Source organism: Salmo trutta, chromosome 5, assembly GCF_901001165.1.
Source record: "Salmo trutta chromosome 5, fSalTru1.1, whole genome shotgun sequence".
Classification (NCBI taxonomy): domain Eukaryota; kingdom Metazoa; phylum Chordata; class Actinopteri; order Salmoniformes; family Salmonidae; genus Salmo; species Salmo trutta.
The window spans coordinates 21,198,243-21,218,846 of NC_042961.1; the positions used below are offsets into that span (position 1 = coordinate 21,198,243).

Here is a 20,604-nt window from a genome sequence, read left to right on the forward strand (position 1 = left end):
CGAAGCATTTATTTGGACTGCAATCTGAGGTGCAGTTAACTCTAATGAACTTATCCTCTACAGCAGAGCTAACTCTGGGTCTTCCTTTCCTGTGGCGGTCATGAGAGCCAGTTTCATCATAGCGCTTGATGGTTTTTTGCGACTGCACTTGAAGAAAATGTTTAAGTTCTTGACATTTTCAGAATTGACTGACCTTAATGTCTGAAAGTAATGATGGACTGTAATTTCTCTTTGCTTATTTGAGCTGTTCTTGCCATATGGACTTGGTTTTTAACCAAATAGGGTTAACTTCTGTATACCACCCCTACCTTGTCACAACACAACTGATTGGCTCAAACACATTAAGAAGGAAAGAAATTGCACAAATTAACTTTTAACAAGGCGTTTTAACTGAAATGCATTCCAGGTGACTACCTCATGAATCTGGTTGAGAGAATGCCAAGATTGTGCAAAGGATGGCTACTTTGAAGAATCTCAAATATATATAAAATATATTTTGATTTGTTTAACGCTGTTTTAGTTACTACATGATTACATATGTGCTTTTTCATAGTTTTGATGTCTTCACTGTTATTCTACTATGTAAAAATGAAAAAAAAACCTTGAATGAGTAGATGTGTCAACTTCTTTTGACTGGTACTGTATAAAACAGATTTTGTTTTGACTTCGCTGGACCTTTAACTTACTATAATCGGACAAGGAATTAACCAAGGTTTACTGCCAGTGCACTAAGAATGTAATCTTCTTTGGCTTTGATGTATTGGGTATGAAAGTAAATAGTTATTGTATTTGCCTGTGTGTATACATTTTTTTGCTCTTCACTTCTGAAGCAGCCCTCTCATATATAAAGTTGTGCCTTGATCTTGCGCTGCACTCTGCTGATAAGGCATAGCAGTTATTCTACTCGACTTCACCACCATATACAGTATGATTCAGATTCACCATACGAAATCAGCGACAATTAGGTAGACTGATACATTAAAGAAAACAAACCGATTATTTATCAGGACATTCTCTTAGTGGTCTTGTGAATATCTTCTACTGGAGTCTACATTACAGTGCCAGTTTAGTTGGAGCACAGCTCCTCGTCCCTCCTAGTATTCCCTGTGTTTTAAGCCCTTTCTGCTCCACTGCCAATAGATGTGCATACGTTAGATGGTGTGGACTGAGGTGCTCTCCTGGGGGCAAAGGTTCAGGCGCTCCCTGTCTCTGCTGTGGTCGTTTGCAGAGGTAGGCCACACATGGCAGCACACACCAGGCAGTGTGGTTTTTATATAGAAGGACTGAGTAACTCATTTCTGGTGATAAAAAAAAAAAAAAAAGACATTCTACTCCAAAATGAATGAAAATATAATTAAGCTGACACCATCTAAAATAATTTCCACCTCTAGAAATTAGCCAAATATCATATTGGTAAAATTATTTAAAATACTTTTTACATATTGGACCATGCATATAGCCTATGCATGGTCGATATTATCAGGTATGCTATAGGCAATACGTATTATCACCTGTAGCCAAACTGATGCAGCATAGTGTCTATATATAAATGGGCTGATGCATGGGGCTGCCTATCTACATTTACCCTATTGGGCTAATCATTAGCTAGATCCCAAATGTGATCTTTGAACTAGTTAGCATCCTATTGATGACATTTATGTCCCAATAAACTTGCATAAACGGAGTGAATAGAATGTAGACCTACCTGTTAGGGTAACTTCAGGTGTTCTGCCACCCGGGGTAATACTGCCTGTACTTCTCACAGAAACCACTTCATGTTATAATTTTCCCCCAAAAAAACTTTCCCTGGTTGCCAAGGTGTTTTACCCTAAATTATCCTACAATTGACCCATGTTACATTTAGCCTCACTCTCCCCTATGTACTCACAGCAACCATGCAACACTGGACTATGGTTCTAACATGGCCAAATGTCCTAGCTGTGCTTTTTAGTATAAAACAAATTGGACTTAAACAATGGTAAAATCTATTATGCCATACCGTATTAAATTTGGCTTAAATTTAACGCACACACACACACACACACAAAGTTGGGAGGCAATAGGCTATACATACGTGGATGTGTAAGGGACTTTAATCCCCTTTTTTATATTGGCCAATGTCAGACAGAGGTCAACCTAGTTATGGAGTGATTGTCTCACTGTGGTGGTGCAGTGGCTGTCTTTATTTATTTCACTTCACAAGCCCTGGAGATTGAGCTGAAGTGAAGAGCCATATTTAGCCTTTATTTAAGAAGATTGGGCTGGCCTGCCAGGAGAGCTGTCTGATGGGCTAGCCCCTACTCACCGATGGCCAGCCAGATCAATACAACACAATTGAGTTCTCCAATTTGAGGGTCTTTGAGACGTAGCCGTGGCACTTACAGGGTGATCGCTTCTGATGAAGTCTTCATCAGCCTCTATTGACGGATTAATTTGAGGACCCTCCACCCCCATTCCCTTCTCTCCGAACTGTAAAGTAATGGATACTAAGCCCCCTCCTTTAAAAGTTTCTAAGAGCTGATGGATTGATAGATAGGAACACAACAGAGGTCGCCTTCTCTTTTTGGAGTTTACACAACCTCTTTTTAAGTTTGTTTTTGTTATTTCTGCCTTAATATCTGATGGGAGTGGGGATTACTTTTCAGAAGCGTTCAGGTGACCCTGTCCAGGCAGGTACTTCAGCATTGTGGCTAAATTTACACCAAATGGACCTTCCCCATAAAAGGAGCATTGAGGGTTTTCATGGGGAATACAAAGAAAACATCAGACCCCCCCCCCAAAAAAAAAATGAAGAAAAAGAAAATGCAAGACAGAGATTACTTTCAGAAGCAAGTCTAAGAGCGACCTGGCGTCTGATGAAAGGTTGTGGAAATGTCCAAATTATTAAATATTTGATTTCCAAACAAGCCGCGGGGATATTGGATATCGCAAGCTAATGCGCGTTGGTCACGTGCAATCTTGGAAATTGGTCAAGGCTCGTCTCAGCCTTTTGAAGTCACAAGTCGTTTTTTGGAGTTTAGAGTAGCTGCTTTAGAGGAAGCCTAATCCGTGTGGTATTACTACGGCAAGCAGTGTTTCGACAACACGCCAAACAGTGTTCGTGACTCCACTAATTTGTCCATTTGTTGTTTTACCTGGTTTGTATTTTGCAGCCCCTCTCGACCCCCATCTCTTTCTCTTGGTTACCCTCAGAGGGAGCGGTTAACTCCTCGGATTGGCCCGAGGTGGTTTCCCATCGCGAAAAATGCAAAGCGATTTTCGTTTCTCTGCTACTTGATTAAGAGGAAGATTTGGGGCATCTTCCTCTCCAGCTGTGTTTTGTTGTCTGTGGTGTAACCCGGCTTAAGTCTTTCATTTATACACCACAATCTGGCTCTTGTGGGTGCTTTAGAATACGCTTGTTCAATGTCTTTCACTCCATGTCTTTTGTCCATATGTTTTGTGATTTGTCATGGAATATGTAAACATGCAAACACTGTCGGTCGTTATGGGATTTCTTCCAGTCGCTGTGACCCCTCCGAGCCACCAGCAACCCTCACCCCCACACCAAGCCCAGTCACTCTCCAGTCATTTTCATTAACGCTAAATCCCACATCCTACACAGCTGCCTTAAAAAAAAGCTTTTGGAAATTGAGTTGTAATAAGATACCGTGTGCTGCCAAGGTGAATAAGAGGCGGCTCTTGAATGCCTCTCACTCCCTCTGTCTTTCTCTCTCTCACACACACTCTCACACACACTTCGCTCCATGTTGTTCTCATCTCTTACTGTACTGGAGCAGTGGGAGAAGGTTACAACCTCCTGAGCAGCTAATTCCCCATTGATCTGCCCTGGGGCACTAGAGCTGTTGACACAGACCTTTTTATAGAGAGCAGAGAAAAGTCCTCACACTGCCGTTTACTACTCTGTTCTGCATGTTTTTGCACAACAGCAGAACTGAGGCTAAGGCCCTACCGAGACTTACCACACTTGGGATTTGAAAATCCCACTGCCATGATAAGGGAAGATAACTGAGCGCATTAAGATATTGGGAAGAAATATTTCTCCATGGTGGAGACCATGTGATCTGTAACACTGAAAAAAGGACACATCTATTTGGTACAGTACACTGCTATATATATATATATGTGCAGTATCAGTGTTCAGGGTTGAATATGTTGACTGACCTGTCCCCTCTCTCTGTCTCCACAGAGCTGTCAGATGTGGAGCCTAATGTATTCCTGCGGCCCTTCCTGGAGGTGGTACGATCTGAAGACACCACCGGACCAATCACAGGCTTGGCCCTCACCTCTGTCAACAAGTTCCTGTCCTATGGCCTCATAGGTGAGTAGCACAGCTGTCCTCATACAGACAGACAGACAGTTCAGGGCAAAAAACAACACTGTTGTCCTATTGGTAAGCTTTGATGATACATACGGTGATGTCAGTTATTTAGCCTAAAATGTAAAACTTACATATATTTATGTGTGGGACCACTACATTGTTCTTAAAGACAGCTTTCCATGAAGAGGGTGAGTTGGTTATATTGTCAGTGTTTCCCCTAGGATTTCTTTTCAGCAGTAGAGAAAACGTAGCGGGCCAGCAGGACTTCGTCATTGCGCTAACGCTAGTTGGCAATTGCGCTAAGCTAGTTAGCAAAGTCCATCAATCTGCACATATAAATATTGTCTCCATGAGTTCATTTGGCTTAATTGCTAAAACCACGCACTATCCTTTTAAAAGCACGTCTCAGCAGAAATATTTAAAAATATAAATGTTTTCTTTTTGGAGTGGCGGCAACGATTTAGCAGCAACAGGGCGTCTCTGCTAAATTAATATTGGGGAAACACTGTTGTCAATCCTGTGAGAACTGTCATCATGGACTCCCTCTGGCTTTAGGCAAACCAAGAATGATGAGTTCTCACTAGCAATGCCTAAATGGACTTGTTTTTTACCACACAAATAGCACAGCCTGTCCTTGCTAGCATCATCGTGGAAATATGGCAGGCGTCCGCCAGTTGTTGTTAAAAGTTTGAAATAAGCATCACCAGATGTTATTCTAAATGGCAGGGGGTGAATAAATGATGGTACAGTACATCTCTGACCGTTGAAACAGCTGCAACCCCTCCCTAAACTAAATAAGAGCCATTTGGACATTGAATAACACCATTTAACGATTCCCGTCCTGAACTTTTTATTGAGCTATATTTTTATCATTCAGCTGTTACGTTGTCCAATATTCAGTTAATAAAACGTATGCGAACGGTAGGCTAGGTGTAATTTGATTTCAGCACCATGATCATTGCTACGGTGTCTTTTTCTGACTGATCCAACAAGCCCTTAGAATACCTGGCAAACTGGATCTAGACACACAACCCGCACATACACACACCACACTCACATGCATCACAGTCACAAGCACACACACCATCACAGTTCACCCCCTCACAAATCACTTCCCTACTCCCAGAGCCGCTGTCCGTCACTCAAAACCCAACGCCTGCTTCCTAATCCTGTAACCCCCCCCCCCCCGCGCGCACACCTCATCAGTGGGGTTCAAAGGGACGTGTAACCATGGAAACCTGACCCAGCGGCTCTCAAGACAATGGCCCTCCAGCGCAGAATGAAGAGAAGGATATGACACGCTCAGATATTACCCTCCGTTTGAATTCAACCCATGTTCCTCAAGTGCTGTGAGGTCTTTCCCAGCTTGTTAACACTGAAGTTAAAGGCATTGTTTTCCCCTAGCCTCCATCTTAGTCTGCTCACATGGCAAGTGGCTAGTTGGAGCACACAGTCGTTGGACATATTAAGAAACTGATAATGGTTACGAGGTACTGATTGTATTGGACATTAATACATTCGTTTTTCAACTGGATATTACTGTACAGTAAATGTAGTGTAGCTGTAGTTAAATACTTGGAAACGTTTTACTGAAATGTGAAATAAGAGTTGCGACAGATTTCTATCTATACTGTATTGTGATTTAAATTGTAAAATAAATTCCAGGCCTTCCTGAAAATGTTGTAACCTATTGGAATTGATTTAGAAATGTAATCTATTTAGATATTAACATTATTCACTAGAATAACTTATTCAAAGGCTGGTAAATCAAGTTGGTTCTGAGGTCTCGTTGATTAGCCAGTAAGTAGTGCCAAATTGCACGGCTTAATTACCATTTCAGACCAGAAAGTTCCTAATACTACCCAGGTTGTTTTCTGGTACTTACGACAGTCATTTAGAGGAAGTGCCAGTAGCTAGTAATTTAGAATTGACTGCCGAGTCAGAGAGCAACCTGTTACCTTAGTAACCAGGTGAACAAGAGACGGTCTGTATCATGTTCATAGAGGAATATGAGATTGAATGAATGACCTTTCAGAGTCAAAGGGCTTTTATACGAATGAGACTGCAACACCAGTCTATTCTGATTATCTCCAGTGAAAAGTCAGCTTAGTGTCCAGACGTTTATGAGAGCTGGCTATCTATATTAGCTAAAGATATGACCTTTAGCATGTATTAGCACTGCGCATGTAGGTCTACGCCATCTAGCAATACTTTGGGAAAACGCGTCTTGCTTTCGAAACCCCCAGCCAAAGGAAATGTCTCAGTCATTTTTACTCAATTGTCCATTTGTCACTCCGTTGTACAAGTGGGGTAGTTGAGGTAAGAGGTTTAAATTGACTTCTGTTAATAGTGAATTACTGACACGAAGACGGGCAGAGGGCTGATCCTGATAAACACTGCCATCTGCTGGCTGCAGTGGCAAAAATGATGTTCAGATTTCCTAGTTTTTGATCATTTATTTTATGGGAATTTGTCATTTATATTTTTTCCCATTTAGATATATGGTAAAACTATCACTAAATAGAATCTCATTTAATTTTGCAACATCAGCTTACATTGAATAGGGATCGATTCACTGAGTTTTTCCTCACTATACAGTATATATGGAAACAAAGAAGAGTTGCCTTCAAGTATCACGACTGAAAAGTCCAATTGCCAAAACATGTTAATAACAGGGATAATGCGGCCACTGGTGGCATGCTAAATACGTCCCTCTTAGTCTGTCTGCTTTCTTGTATAGACGTCGTGGTTTTGCTTTGTCTTTGAATGATTACAGAGCTCTGCTGTCTCCTGTGCCTGCGATGTGGTGAGGAGGGCGCAGTGCAAGTTTGCACACATTACTTAATATCCCCTCCAAGGCTCCTCTCCGGAGAACCACACCACAGCATGTAGCCTTGTTCCTTTAACCCTGTGTGTCACGCCGAACATGTTCCCCCTCGCTTTGTCCCATGTCTCCCTTCCTCTGTTAGCAATGGGCCCTGCCTGATCCCCCCCCCCCCCTGTCTCCCTGGGGGGTCCAGAGAAGAAAAGAGGAGGACATTTCATTTAGTGTGGGCTAATTCCGCTCAATCTGTGGCCTGAGGTCTGCTGGCATGGAGGGAGTGCTGGCCTAAGCCCCTTCACTGATGGACATCCTGATCCCCACCCGTCTCCTCTCCTCAACCACATCCCTCAGAGCCCAGCTCCACTCAGCCTGCCGAAAGCAGCCATGGCCACAACTGCCTTATAGGGCTCATAGGACGGCTCCACTGAGCATTTGCCACCACTACCCGCTTAAAGAGGCGTAAAATATCACACTTTTCTAATGTGTTTTACATCAAAAAAGGCATTTTATAGAACTTCAAATTTGTTTCACCTAAAGGCCAGTAAAGTAAACTTTGAATGCAGCGAAACTATTATTGCAACATTTGGCGTTCTTATAGAGGTATTTTATTAAAATGTTACCTGGGCTGTCTGACAATGGGTTGTAGTGGCTTTCAGAAGGGGAACAAGTGAGCAAACCTGACTTCACTTAGACCAGGGGATAGCACCAGTCCTTTTGTTGGGTTTGAGGAGATGTGTTGGTCATTGTACAGTATGTGGAGTTTTTATGTGTGTGGCATTCTGAAAGCCACTCTCCTCTCACTCGACAGCATTTCCAGTCAGCCTTTCCAGCCCCCCCTACAACCACACACACACTTCGCTCCACACACACACACACACACACACACACACACACACACACACACACACACACACACACACACACACACACACACAGACAGTCTCTGGTGTTATTTTAACAATGGTCCGTCCCTTAGGCCGTCCTCTGGAGACTCTGCCAAGAGGGATTAGTATTTTATGTCACTTCTGACATTCTGCTGGATAGCCTGTGGCTCCAGTTTCTGTGGTGGGATGAGACGTTTTCAGGGCAACTTCCACGGTTGTTGTTGCCCTCGTCTCTTGAGGGACGTTGGCATGACTCGGTTTCAGTCTAACTGCGTTTCGGCGTCCTCCCAACTCGGTGACTTGTATCATTCACTCAAGTTTTCTCAAAGCGTCGACAAACGCTCCAAGACTTTAAACACACGCATTTGTTAAGCATCTCAACTGGGAAGTCACTTCTCCCTCTTCATTTTGCTAATGACAGCGATTATCGACGGTCAGGCTAAACCCCTCCCCGGCCTAAACCACTCCTATTGTTTCTATCAATAGATGGAATGTTGTGGCGTCATGGCTCTACCTGGAAAAGCTTTCACTTATTATCCCACTCCTTCCCCTAGTATGCTCTGCACTTATTAGGCCTAGTTAATGAAATGCTCCTTTAAGAGCGATGGGGAAAGAAAAACATGCTGGCTCCAGGCTGCTATCTGGCTCCGGTTGGGTTTCAAAACACTGGCTCCTGTTGCCTAGACAGCCAATTGGCCAGCACTGCCCACAAAAGGCCACATCTGGTGATTAGATCTCCAGGCTTTGAAGGACCTTCTGGATGGACCGACTAGATTGGTGTGTGTGTGTGTGTGTGTGTGTGTGTGTGTGTGTGTGTGTGTGTGTGTGTGTGTGTGTGTGTGTGTGTGTGACCATCAGATGTGTAAGACTTATTGGATCAAGTCCAGTCTTGCAGTGCTATCACTTGTCAGAAAACCTGCGTTCTCACTGCATTATCTGTTTGACAGCAGCTGTCTCTGCATCAAACATGCATTCACTTAATGATGCACTCCTAGATTTGTTTAGTTTCCCCTCTTGCCTTAGAATGGTATGTTACTTGGCTTTTTAGCCATTTAATTGATTCAATTGCTTCAATTGACAAAAATGTGTCCTCTCTGATCATATTGGAGGATTTGTGGTTTAGTTGGTCTGGAAAACAATTTCTGCCTCAGATTTCGTGAATATCAAACGTTTCACAGGTTGGCTTGTTGTACAGTGCTAACATCTGTTAAAAGAGGGTAATCTCAATGTGCATTCCTTTCAATAATACTGTCCTCGACCGGCCTTCTTTGAACTGGCCACCTACTGCAACTTTCCCATTGTCCGTTCTATCTTGTTTTGAAGGACAATGCTTTTTTTATTTCATTTTTATTTAACCTTTATTTAACTAGGAAAGTCAGTTAAGAACAAATTCTTATTTACAATGATGGCCTACCGGGGAACAGTGGGTTAACTGCCTTGTTCAGGGGCAGAACGACAGATTTTTACCTTGTCAGCTCGGGGAATAGATCCAGCAACCTTTCGGTTACTGGCCCAACACTCTAACCACTAGGCTACCTGCTATCCATATTTGAACAGTGTAATGTGCCTCTCACAGCTTCATTTTATTTCTAGTTAACCTTTTATTTAATTGGGCAAGTCAATTAAGAACAAATTCTTATTTACAATGACTGCCTTCACCGGCCAAACCCGGACAACGCTGCGTGCCGCCCTATGGGACTCCCAATCACGGCCGGTTGTGATACATCCTGGATTGGTTTCAGATGAATTTGTCACTTTAATTCAGCTAAAGTGTTGAGGGGAACTTGGCAGCTTGAATGAGCAGTGTATGAAAGAAGCTGTTTAAGAAAATGTCTGCGGAAAAAGACGATGACGACGACAGCGGACTTCTTGTTGTCTGTCCTATGCAGATGCTAACCATGAGGCGGCAGCGGAGGCCATTGAGAACATGGCAGACGCCGTCACACACGCCAGATTCGTAGGGACGGACCCCGCCAGCGATGAAGTGGTGCTCATGAAAATCCTACAGGTAATCTTCTAGCTAAAATCTTTCAGCTAATGGTGCACCAGAAAATGATTCATCAAACGTGTTTATTTCAAACAAGCCCAAGGGCTGCATATCAAATGTCACCCTGTTTACAGTAGTACTCTGTCATAGTACACTTCACTATATGGGGGATGTGTTGTCATTTGAAATTTTATACAAGTGTCCTACGTGCATGAATACCCTGGCTGGATTCCCTTTGAGGTGTAACATTTACTTTACGATACCTCGTAAAAGAACTGAGATGACCACTCAATTTTACACACACACACACACACTGCGTCTGCCGTGACAGGTCCTGAGGACCTTGCTGCTCACGCCCGTCGGTGCCCACCTGACCAACGAGTCTGTGTGCGAGATCATGCAGTCGTGTTTCCGCATCTGCTTCGAGGTGCGCCTCAGCGGTGAGTTGTTGTGTCTCTGTAATTCTCCCAGGGATTGATATAGACTTCTAGTCCACATGCTTTGTTAGAAAGAAACTCTAAGCTGTATTTTATGAAGCTTTTCCAGGGGAAAAATATCAGGAACTCGTAGATATGAACCTGATTTGCACATTTAGCTTCCATGGCCTCTGGGGTTCTCCATCACACCAGCCTAACAATATGTTGAGTTCTACCGCTCAACTCCAACTCTCACCCCCTCCAGGCCTTCTGCCCTTAGTTCACTAACACCCCTCCCCCCAGTCCCTGAGATGTGCATTAACAGAACACCCTCCTAATCCTGGCCAAACGCATACAGACAGGAGGTCCCAGCCTGGCCTCTCTCCTCTTGTCCTCTGGGCTCTAATGGCACCTGCCCTGTTTGTTTTGCCCTCCACAGAGCTCCTGAGGAAATCAGCCGAACACACACTGGTAGACATGGTGCAGCTGCTGTTCTCCAGGTAAACGGGGTGGGGTTGGGTGTGTGTGTGACAAGCTCAACCCCCCCCCCCCCACCGTACACTGTGACTGGAAACCTTCAGGAAATTAACTTCCAGTTTGTCTATAGAGACCCATTTCTATTAGGTTATTGGATTAGAGCACCTACCCAGAAACCACTGGGAGGGAAAGGTGTAGGGTTCGGGTTACTTCACTGTGTTCTGTTTAAATTGCAAATCTGTTTAATTATACAAGTATGGGACACTTTAATTTGAAGATAATTTAGTAAACTTAAACTACATATGAAAGTCCCTGCCCTCGTTATAAGACCTGCGAACCAACGTTTTTGTAAACAACATTGGTAAGTGTGGTGTAGTGGTACCTAGAGAAGTCGGTATACTCTAACTTTGCCACAAAATTCCCAAAACGCCTGCCCGGCAAAGGAAGGGGATTTAAAAAAAAAAAAAAATGTTTTCCTATAGATTTATCAGGTTGTCACTCTCATAATCTAACTTTTTTTAATACAAATATATATTTTAAATAGGTTTCTACCACAATTCTTAAACCACATCAGGAGACACTTTTTTAGGTACAGTACAATATCCTATTGCAGAGTTTGCAAAACAAATGCCCTCTCGATTGATGCAAATCATCACTAGCATTTTGACAGGCTAGGCTTACTTCAGTCAACATTTTAATTGGGAAGGTTTTTGGGGAAATCCTTTAGACGTGTTCATTCAAACAGCCCATGATGACTGACGTGCACATCGCAAAGATTCAACCAAGACTTCGTACCAAACTTTTTCAGTACCTTGTTTGCATACCCATTGTTGCCTTAGTTACCATTTACTGGTAGATATAAGTTGAAACGCCTTTCCTACCTACCGGCTACCAATGTCGTTCATCTGTGAGCTGCTCAATGCAACAACCAGTTGAGAGCTGCGCGTTCTCTTACTGCCCACAGATGATATTCCGCTGAAACTAGCCTACCGTTATGTGTGCAGCACATTCATATATTTCAAGTGCTTTGTGTTGGCTACTTTGTGCATGATTTCTCTATTGTACTAAATAATTGATAAGCGTATACCTCCACTGTGATAAGCATCAGTGGCGATTAAGAAGTGAGTGTACGCAATGCCCACTGGAAGAAAGTGGGTATACGGCATATACCTGTGTATACCCTCCACTACACCACTGATGTTAAAGCAACAATGGTCATCGTTCAAGATTTGTTTTTATACTAAAGTTGGTTTACCATCAACTGGTGATGGTGTATAATGCCTTGGAAGCCTCAATAGGTATTATCGTTAAATATGTTAACGTCCTCAGCGACACTGCATCTTAATTTGCCTCTGCATTCAGAGGTCACTGGTTCACTAATGCAATAACATGCTTTTTTCTACCGGCATTTAGCATAGGGTGGCTCCACATCGCTTCCCCACCTCCTCTCCCAGAGGCCCGTACATTAGACTTCCAGTCACATCGTCTCACAGACGAGGGGATAAGCCTGCAGAGCGCCAGACTGTATGATCTGCATATAGATGAAGAGGAGCGGCTCCCCCATAAACACACACACGTAGAATTAGTATGGCCATTAATCCTGCCAGAAATGATCTGAAAATAATCCGGAATAGAGTCGTCTCATTCTCTAAATGTATTAGGCCCCCCTGCCACCGCGAGAACAAACAGAGCTCAAAATAAAGGCACGGTGTAATTCTGTCTTGGAGGCGCGTGGACGTCAGGCGAGGCTATTTGATGCAGGATTTGTTAAAAAAATGTGGTGTTGTCTTTCACAATAGAGCCAGTTGATATATCACCAAGTCACCGTCAGCACGTTCTTAGTCCATTTGTGTCAGTGCTGGGAGTTGTTATGCCCTGTAGCAGCTTGTTATCATATTTCTTACGGCACTGTGTTGGTTGTTGGATATTCAAATAGAAAATAATGACAGCCGTTGCAGTCTAAGGAGGCATCTGTGTCCGTGGTTAAAAAAAGTAGGCCTATTACTGCCCTTTTCCCAGCATGCAAGTACCTTGAGGATGCCTATAACACCACGCCCTCATTTGTCGGTGTCTTTATTGGCTGACCATCCCCCCCTCCCCTCTTGTCCACAGCTCGTCCATAATAAAGATGTGAGCGCCTTGGGCAGCCCCCCCCCCAGGCTGGGCGTAATGAGCAGCGGATCTCATCGAGTGCTCACGAGGAGGCTTAGATCGCCTGCTGAAAGTATTAGGGATGTTAATCTGTTGGACCCACAGATCATCCAATAATCGAGCTTGCAAGACAAGACTATTAACGCGGGAGTTAACGTCAGGGGCCCGTGTCTCTCTCTGTGTGTGTGTGTGTGTGTGTGTGTGAGACAGCCAGTGACATCTCATTCGCCGCAAAGCCCAAGAGTCCACAGAGCACAAGGCTCTCAGACAATGTGTGATGCGTTAGAGAACATTACGCTGCACAGCTCATCTCATCAAGCCACTGAGAAGCTCATCTGGGTCCGGGAATGAATGCCCTCCGAGACAGATTGCTTCTGTCAGCCTAGTACCTCATAAGAATTTCTCTCTCTCTCTGTTTATGATTATTTTCATGGAAGTTTGGTTAGTTGAAAAAATAACTTTGTTAAGCAATTGTCAACTTGTACACCAGCTGTTTCTCTTCTTCTGTCTGCAAGCCTTTGAGAGATTTCATATTATTTCAGCTAAGATTACCAACAAATGTACAGGTTCTTTGTCCCTGCATGGATATTGAGGTTACACAATATATTTTTTTCAGTGTGGTATTTAAGAACATTCAGAGTAGTCTCCATGTTAGTCTAAACGGTGTTATGCAAGTAGCTACTTCCCTTGGCGTCACAAAGTTTGCTAGGGCTCAAAACCATTTGTGCTCTCACCCTGCATATTCAGTGTGCAGGTTGAAATGAAAATGACTCATCTTTAAATATTGTCTGCAAATGGGCAAACTGCTTTATTGGTGTGGATATCAGGTTTCCTGTCGCCTCGGTGGCTGCTGATGAATGAATTACCTTGAATTGACGGTAGAGGTTGAGAAGGCACAGGGGCTCAACACAGAGGGAGGAAAGAATAGGACAATTGATCACATAGCTACATTAATGTAGCTGTATTTGTCAGACAATTGACATCTATTTTCCATTTTTCTTCCAGACTACCCCAATTTAAAGAGGAGGCCAAAAGTTTTGTGGGTGCTAACATGAAGAAGGTAAACTCAAATTAGGCCTAGATGTTGAATGTGCCTCTACTCTCTGGCTATGACTAATTTGCTTGCAATCCCCCCCTCCCTTTGTCTCCCCCTTGTTCTTGTCATCCCCATGGTGCTGTGAATAATCATTGTACTCTGCAGGGATGGCCACCGCAACAAACCCTCTATTGGTTCTGAAACTAGAGTGCATGAAGTATCCAACAGGGAAGAAATTAAACCTTTTTTACTGGGTCTCTACTCCCTCACAGCTAAATACAGGATTGAAACTGGATACCCCAAATGCCCTTCCCTCCTCCCTCTGCTTCCACCCATCAAGATGGCGTTCTTTCCCAATATCACCTCTGTCTCATCGGATGCTGCCTTTAAAAAAAAAAAAAAGATTTTGATTTTCTTTGAGTTCCTCCTTTCAAACTGCTCATTTGCCTGTGTTCCCTCCCACAGATCCCATCCTGTATCCTGGACACACAGGATCTTATTTGTGCAGAACAGCCTATAAACACCAATCAGAGGGGCTTAGAGAGGGTACTTGATAAAGGCACAACTTTCAATTGGCTTTCGCTAGTGCATTGAAATGGGCCAGGATAGCATGGCTTTCTGGAGTGAATGCATGAAGGTGCATTTGAGGGATATTTCAGCATTTTCTTAGGACTTTGGTTTCAAGGAATTTCATATTTCCATAACACATATTTTAAATCCATTATTCAAATAGTTTTTCCCACTTAACAACTTAATTCAACTTAATTTAATGGAAAATAAATGTTGGCTAATAGTTTCAGGCTGTACGACAAAATAAATTACTTAATTATTATTTTTTTTTTTATGTGGTCATACCCATTTTTGTATATTTGCATCATGTAGCTTAGATTGGACATTTCACTGACATTTCTGGTTTTAGCCTCATACCACAAAAAAATCCACATAAGTGACTTTGTTTCACAATCATACCCCATCAAACCTAGACTCCAAATGTACAAATCGTACAAATAAAAATAGTAATGGGCTTGAAGCAGTTCCAATATGAAGCCTGCCATTCTGTCTGATTGCCTGCCCTTCACTGTTTTGTCTGCTCATTCTTGAACGTCTTCGTATGGAGCCTGAGTCCCCTCCCTCCTGACCCACCACCCCTTCCCCAAACAAACCCATCCCTGGCGAGTTTGCATGGTGCTCTGTTCCATGCATCACTGACTGAGTCTCTTGTCTGTGTGCTGGTGCTAAAATGTCGTCCATCACTAATCACGGGCACCTGCCCCCTTCTCTCCTGAGGCTTACAATATCTTGTGGAAAAACAAACGAGTGCAGGTAAGGAGACTCTGGTGCCTCAGTTGGAGAATGACCTTCCCTACTTCCTATCCACCCTGCCCCTCTTCCCTTCTTATTCAGAACTCATTTGCCACCCCCTTTGGAAGATTCATTCACAATGCGATGGGGGCCAAAATGTTTAAAATATTTGTCTACTGTATTGGACATGCATCTAATGGTAGATGTATTGATTTTGTTAGATGTGTAGAGTACACAAACAAAGCCATGCCATGGGGTTAGTCTGTAGAATGAAACAGATCTTACTGCGTGCATTTTTTTGATGGTTGCTTGAATTTGTTTCTTGTGATTGTCACTTTTTGTTGTATAGTCTTTTAATTCACCCTCATAGGTATATTGTATCTTGCCATTGGGGATACTTCTATGCAGTCTCAACATTTGCTAAACAGAATGAAGCATGTGGCTGCGTTTTTGTGTACGGTAACTGTCTTGTGTTTTCAGATGTCTGTCTGTTACTTTCTGTTTTAAGACGGTAACTGTCCAAGTGTGTAAATGATCCAGAAGGATCCTATTGCTTTTAAAAGTCCAACCTGATGCAATACCCTCATCTGTACAATGTGATATTACAACACCCCCTGCCAAGCGCATAGCCAGCGGTTATGTGTGAATGTATACTGAGTGTGTTCTACTGGTTCCAGCTGAAGATGCGTGCTGGTGGGATGAGCGAGTCATCAAAGTGGAAGAAGCAGAAGCGCTTGCCCCGGCCCCCCCATCACATGGTACGAAGCGCCTCGGGCGGATTGGAGCAGGCCCCTCCCACCACCCTTAGCAACAACAACCTCACTGGTGAGACACCATTTTCTAAAGAGCTTAGCTTTTTTTTTTTTAAATGTTTTAATCAGAGTTCAGAACATCTTTCACATTTTATTGGTTTTTCAGACTGAGTTAGAAACCAGGTCGTGGGGATAGACATAGGTGGTGGTACATTAAGGAAGGATAGTCTGCCGAGCAGAGGCTTGAACCCCCGTCACCGTGGGGGCATAAGTGGTCAGAGGTCGGGACTCCAGCACTTCTATGGTCTTTTTAAATTAACTTTTCATCTATTACTGCTACCACGTTGCGGTAACCGGAAGACAGACCATTGACCGACGATCTCAATGCATGCCACGCCACAACATCAATAACAAACGCTTCCTTAGTAATGAGCAAATGCCTCTCATCTAATCATATTTGGTCCAAGGGGGCTTCATTTTATGTCTATCAAATTTAAACATCATAGATATATCAACGTTTATACTGTCGGGCACTCTAAAGTGGTCACAAAACATCTGATGTAGCTAACCATGGTGGATGTGTGTCTACCAGGTGGTGTCCTTTTCATCGAGCAGGTTAGTTTGTCTGTCCCAGACAGCATGGCCTCTTCCATGTCTAGCCCCACAGACAGCGGCCTGGACACTTGCTCCAAGGCCACCTCCAGAGAGGACCTGACAGACCTGGACCAGAGCAGCTCTGTCGCCACCACCCCAGGCACAGCAACTAGCCCTTCCACAGAGCCTGGACGCCTGGATGCTCAGGTGGGGTGGGGGTGGCACTGGAAGCAGCTATGTTGTCTGTCATTTTGTGCATATTTTAATTATATCTGGTGGAGCTCATCAATGTTCATACTCTGTTTCTGTTTCCCCTGCCAGTCTGAGGGGAGGCAGGTGGATCGTGCCCAGTCAGCTTCGGTGGAGTCCATCCCTGAGGTCCTGGAGGACAGAGACTCTGTGACGGAGCAGTCAGACTCAGCCTCAATACACGACATGGATTACGTCAACCCCCGAGGAGTCCGCTTCACACCACAGCAAACACAGAGAGACGGTGAGGATGGTGAGCCCTCTTACCTCCACTACCAACCTGCATTCAGTTTGGGTTTCACCGTGCCTCAACCTGTTCCATTTTACATCTCGCCCTCTGTCTCACCTTGTCTCATGTCTGTTTATATGTCTCTCAACACGCCTCACCCCATGTCTCAACCTACAGTGCATTCGGAAAGTATTCAGACACCTTGACTTTTTCCACATTTTGTTACGTTACAGCCTTATTGTAAAATGGATTAAATGTTTCCCCCCCCCTAATCAATCTCGCATAATACACCATAATGACAAAGCAAAAAAAGATTTTTATACATTTTTGCAAATTGATGAAAAAATATAGTAGTATTCAAACCCTTTACTCAGTACTTTGTTGAAGCACTTTTGCCAGCGATTAAATCCTCGAGCCTTCTTAGGTACGACGCTACAAGCTTGGCACACCTGTATTTGGGGAGTTTCTCCCATTCTTCTCTGCAGATCCACTCAAGCTCTGTCAGGTTGGGGCGCGTCGCGGCACAGCTATTTTCAGGTCTCTCCAGAGATGTTCGATCGGGTTCAAGTCCGGGCTCTGGCTGGGCCACTCAGGGACATTCAGAAACTTGTCCCGAAGCTCCTCCTGTGTTGTCTTGGCTGTGTGCTTTGGTCATTGTCCTGTTAAAAGGTGAACATTCACCCCAGTCTGAAGTCTTGAGCGCTCTGGAGCAGGTTTTCATCAAGGATCTCTCTGTACTTGGATCCGTTCATCTTTCCCTCGATCCTGACTAGTCTCCCCGTCCCTGCCGCTGAAAAACATCCCCACAGCATGTTGCTGCCAACACTAAACTTCACCGTAGGGATGGTGCCAGGGTTCTTCCAGATGTGACGCTTGGCATTCAGGCCAAAGAGTTCAATCTTGGTTTCATCACACCAGAGAATCTTGTTTCTCATGGTCTGATAGTCCTTTCGGTGCTTTTTTTACAAACTCCAAGCGGGCTGTCATGTGCCTTTTACTGAGTGGCGGCTTCCGTCTGGCCACTCTACCATAAAGGCCTGATTGGTAGAATGCTGCAGAGATGATTGTCCTTCTGGAAGGTTCTCCCATCTCCACAGAGGAACTCTGGAGCTCTGTCAGAGTGACCATCCGGTTCTTGGTCACCTCCCTGACCAAGGCCTTTCCTCCCCCGATTGCTCAGTTTGGCCGGGCGGCCAGCTTAAGGAAGAGTCTTGGTGGTTCTAAATTTCTTCCATTTAAGAATGATGGAGGCCACTGTGTTCTTGGGGACATTCAATGCTCCAGAAATGTTTTGGTACCCTTCCCAGATCAGTGCCTCGATGCAATCCTGTCTCTGAGCTCTACGGACAATTCCTTCAACCTCATGGCTTGGTTTTCTGACATGCACTGTCAACTGTGGGACCTTATATAGACAGGTGTGTGCCTTTCCAAATCATGTCCAATCAATTGAATTTACCACAGGTGGACTCCAATCAAGTTGAAGAAACATCTCAAGGATGATCAATGGAAACAAGATGCACCTGAGCTCAATTTCGAGCCTCATAGCAAAGGGTCTGTAATTTGTAATTTGCAAAAATGTCTAAAAACCTGTTTTTGCTTTGTCATTATTGGGTATTGTGTGTAGGTTTTTATTTATTTAATCCATTTTAGAATACAGCTGTAACATAACAAAATGTGGAAAAAGTCAAGGGGTCTGAATACTTACAGTGCATACAGTGCATACAGTGCATTCGGAATGTCCCACAACTTGTCTCTGCTTGAGTGTCCTTCAGTCTTACCCATGTCTTATTTTTTATCTCATGTCTACGGTTGCATAATTCAGGTAACTGTCCCAATATTCCCCGGTTTTACAGAAATCCTGGTTGGAAGATTCCTCAAATTACGAGGGAATAAGCAGGATGTCTAGGATTCTGGAAAACCAAGGAGTTTGGGGGAAATTACCAACATTTTGCAACTCTACTCGTGTTTCACGCCACCAGAGGGTTATACTACAAAGCAGAATCAAGGCGTTGCCTAAATATTGTGAAATATACATATTGTGAAAAAATCTTATTGACTCAACAACCTAAAACATACGTTTATCGACGTTAGCTGACTAACTCATGCATCCTGCTTTGTCAATAATTTCCTGTTTTGTGTTTCTTCCTAACTTCCCAGGTGCGGCTCTCATCCCCTACGGTCTGCCCTGTCTGCGGGAGCTCTTCCGCTTCCTCATCTCGCTGACTAACCCCCATGACCGCCACAACACGGATGCCATGATGCACATGGGCCTGCAGCTGCTGACTGTGGCTCTGGAAGCAGCCCACATTGCCCCCTACCAGTCACTGCTGGGTCTGGTCAAAGACGAGCTCTGCAGACACCTCTTCCAGGTACTGTACACCACAGGCTTATTCAGGAGGGGGAACCTGACCCTTCTATTGTGTCTTCTACACAATATGACATAACATGTTTCCTTTTTCAGTTGCTCAATGTGGACCGTATGAACCTGTGCACCGCCTCCATCCGAGCCTGCTTCTTGCTCTTTGAGAGCATGCGAGGACATTTGAAGTTTCAGCTTGAGGTATTTGGAGTGTTTATTTTCTTTTGTTTTCAACATTGCCACACAATTTTTTGACACAACCGCACGAGTCGTTGTAAAACAACCAACTAAACCGAATGACCTGGGTTGTGTGCAGATGTATCTGAAGAGGCTGATGGACATCATCACGTCAGAGAACATGAAGATGCCTTATGAGATGAAGGAGATGGCCCTGGAGGCCCTGGTGCAGCTCTGGAGGATCCCCAGCTTCGTCACCGAGCTCTACATCAACCACGACTGTGACTTCTACTGCTCAAACCTGTTTGAAGACCTCACCAAGCTGCTCTCCAAGGTGGGAACTGTGGCGCCAGCTCTTTGGCCACTCTCACTCCAGAGAGCTTAGGTTTTTATTGACTTTCTAAAATCTGCATTAGAAGAGTGTCTACTGTGCTGTTCAGTCAGGGCTTAATACTTTTATTTATTTCAATTTGATGCATGTCGTCACGCTCCACGCTTTACACTTTCAGGGGAACATTGTTCTCTTTTGTTGACCTATGGTGTGTTTGTATCATTTTGTCTTGCAGAATGCCTTCCCTGTGTCCGGACAGCTCTACACAACTCACCTCCTCTCACTAGAGGCCCTACTGACTGTTATTGACAGCACCGAGGCCCACTGCCAGGCTAAGGTGCTCAACAGCACAGCTCAGCAGGACCAATCAGCAGAAACTGTGTTGGCGGAAGGGGAGGGCTCAACCAATGACCGTGGAGACACAACCACAGGTATGCAGATTTCTATCATACATTTGTATGCAGATTTCTATCATCATCTGCTTTGATAGTCTCATACTATAATGGGCTTTGTCC

The 20,604-nt window shown here is 44.0% G+C and overlaps 1 protein-coding gene across 8 annotated transcripts in view; it reads left to right on the forward strand.

Moving 5' to 3' along the window:
- LOC115193844 (Golgi-specific brefeldin A-resistance guanine nucleotide exchange factor 1) overlaps window positions 1-20,604 on the forward strand; it is a 74,689-nt gene that overhangs the window by 32,381 nt on the left and 21,704 nt on the right. For 3 of the 8 annotated variants that reach the window (XM_029752917.1, XM_029752920.1, XM_029752918.1), the window contains exons 4-17: window positions 4,190-4,321; window positions 9,919-10,037; window positions 10,348-10,456; window positions 10,872-10,932; window positions 14,066-14,120; window positions 14,562-14,642; window positions 15,384-15,419; window positions 16,076-16,223; window positions 16,743-16,951; window positions 17,066-17,246; window positions 19,380-19,591; window positions 19,684-19,782; window positions 19,898-20,092; window positions 20,325-20,520. In XM_029752917.1, the coding sequence (XP_029608777.1) occupies window positions 4,190-4,321; window positions 9,919-10,037; window positions 10,348-10,456; window positions 10,872-10,932; window positions 14,066-14,120; window positions 14,562-14,642; window positions 15,384-15,419; window positions 16,076-16,223; window positions 16,743-16,951; window positions 17,066-17,246; window positions 19,380-19,591; window positions 19,684-19,782; window positions 19,898-20,092; window positions 20,325-20,520 (1,833 nt within the window). The remainder of the gene's footprint in view (window positions 1-4,189; window positions 4,322-9,918; window positions 10,038-10,347; window positions 10,457-10,871; window positions 10,933-14,065; window positions 14,121-14,561; window positions 14,643-15,383; window positions 15,420-16,075; window positions 16,224-16,742; window positions 16,952-17,065; window positions 17,247-19,379; window positions 19,592-19,683; window positions 19,783-19,897; window positions 20,093-20,324; window positions 20,521-20,604) is intronic. The other 5 variants (XM_029752924.1, XM_029752925.1, XM_029752919.1 and 2 more) reach the window with 4 other exon arrangements.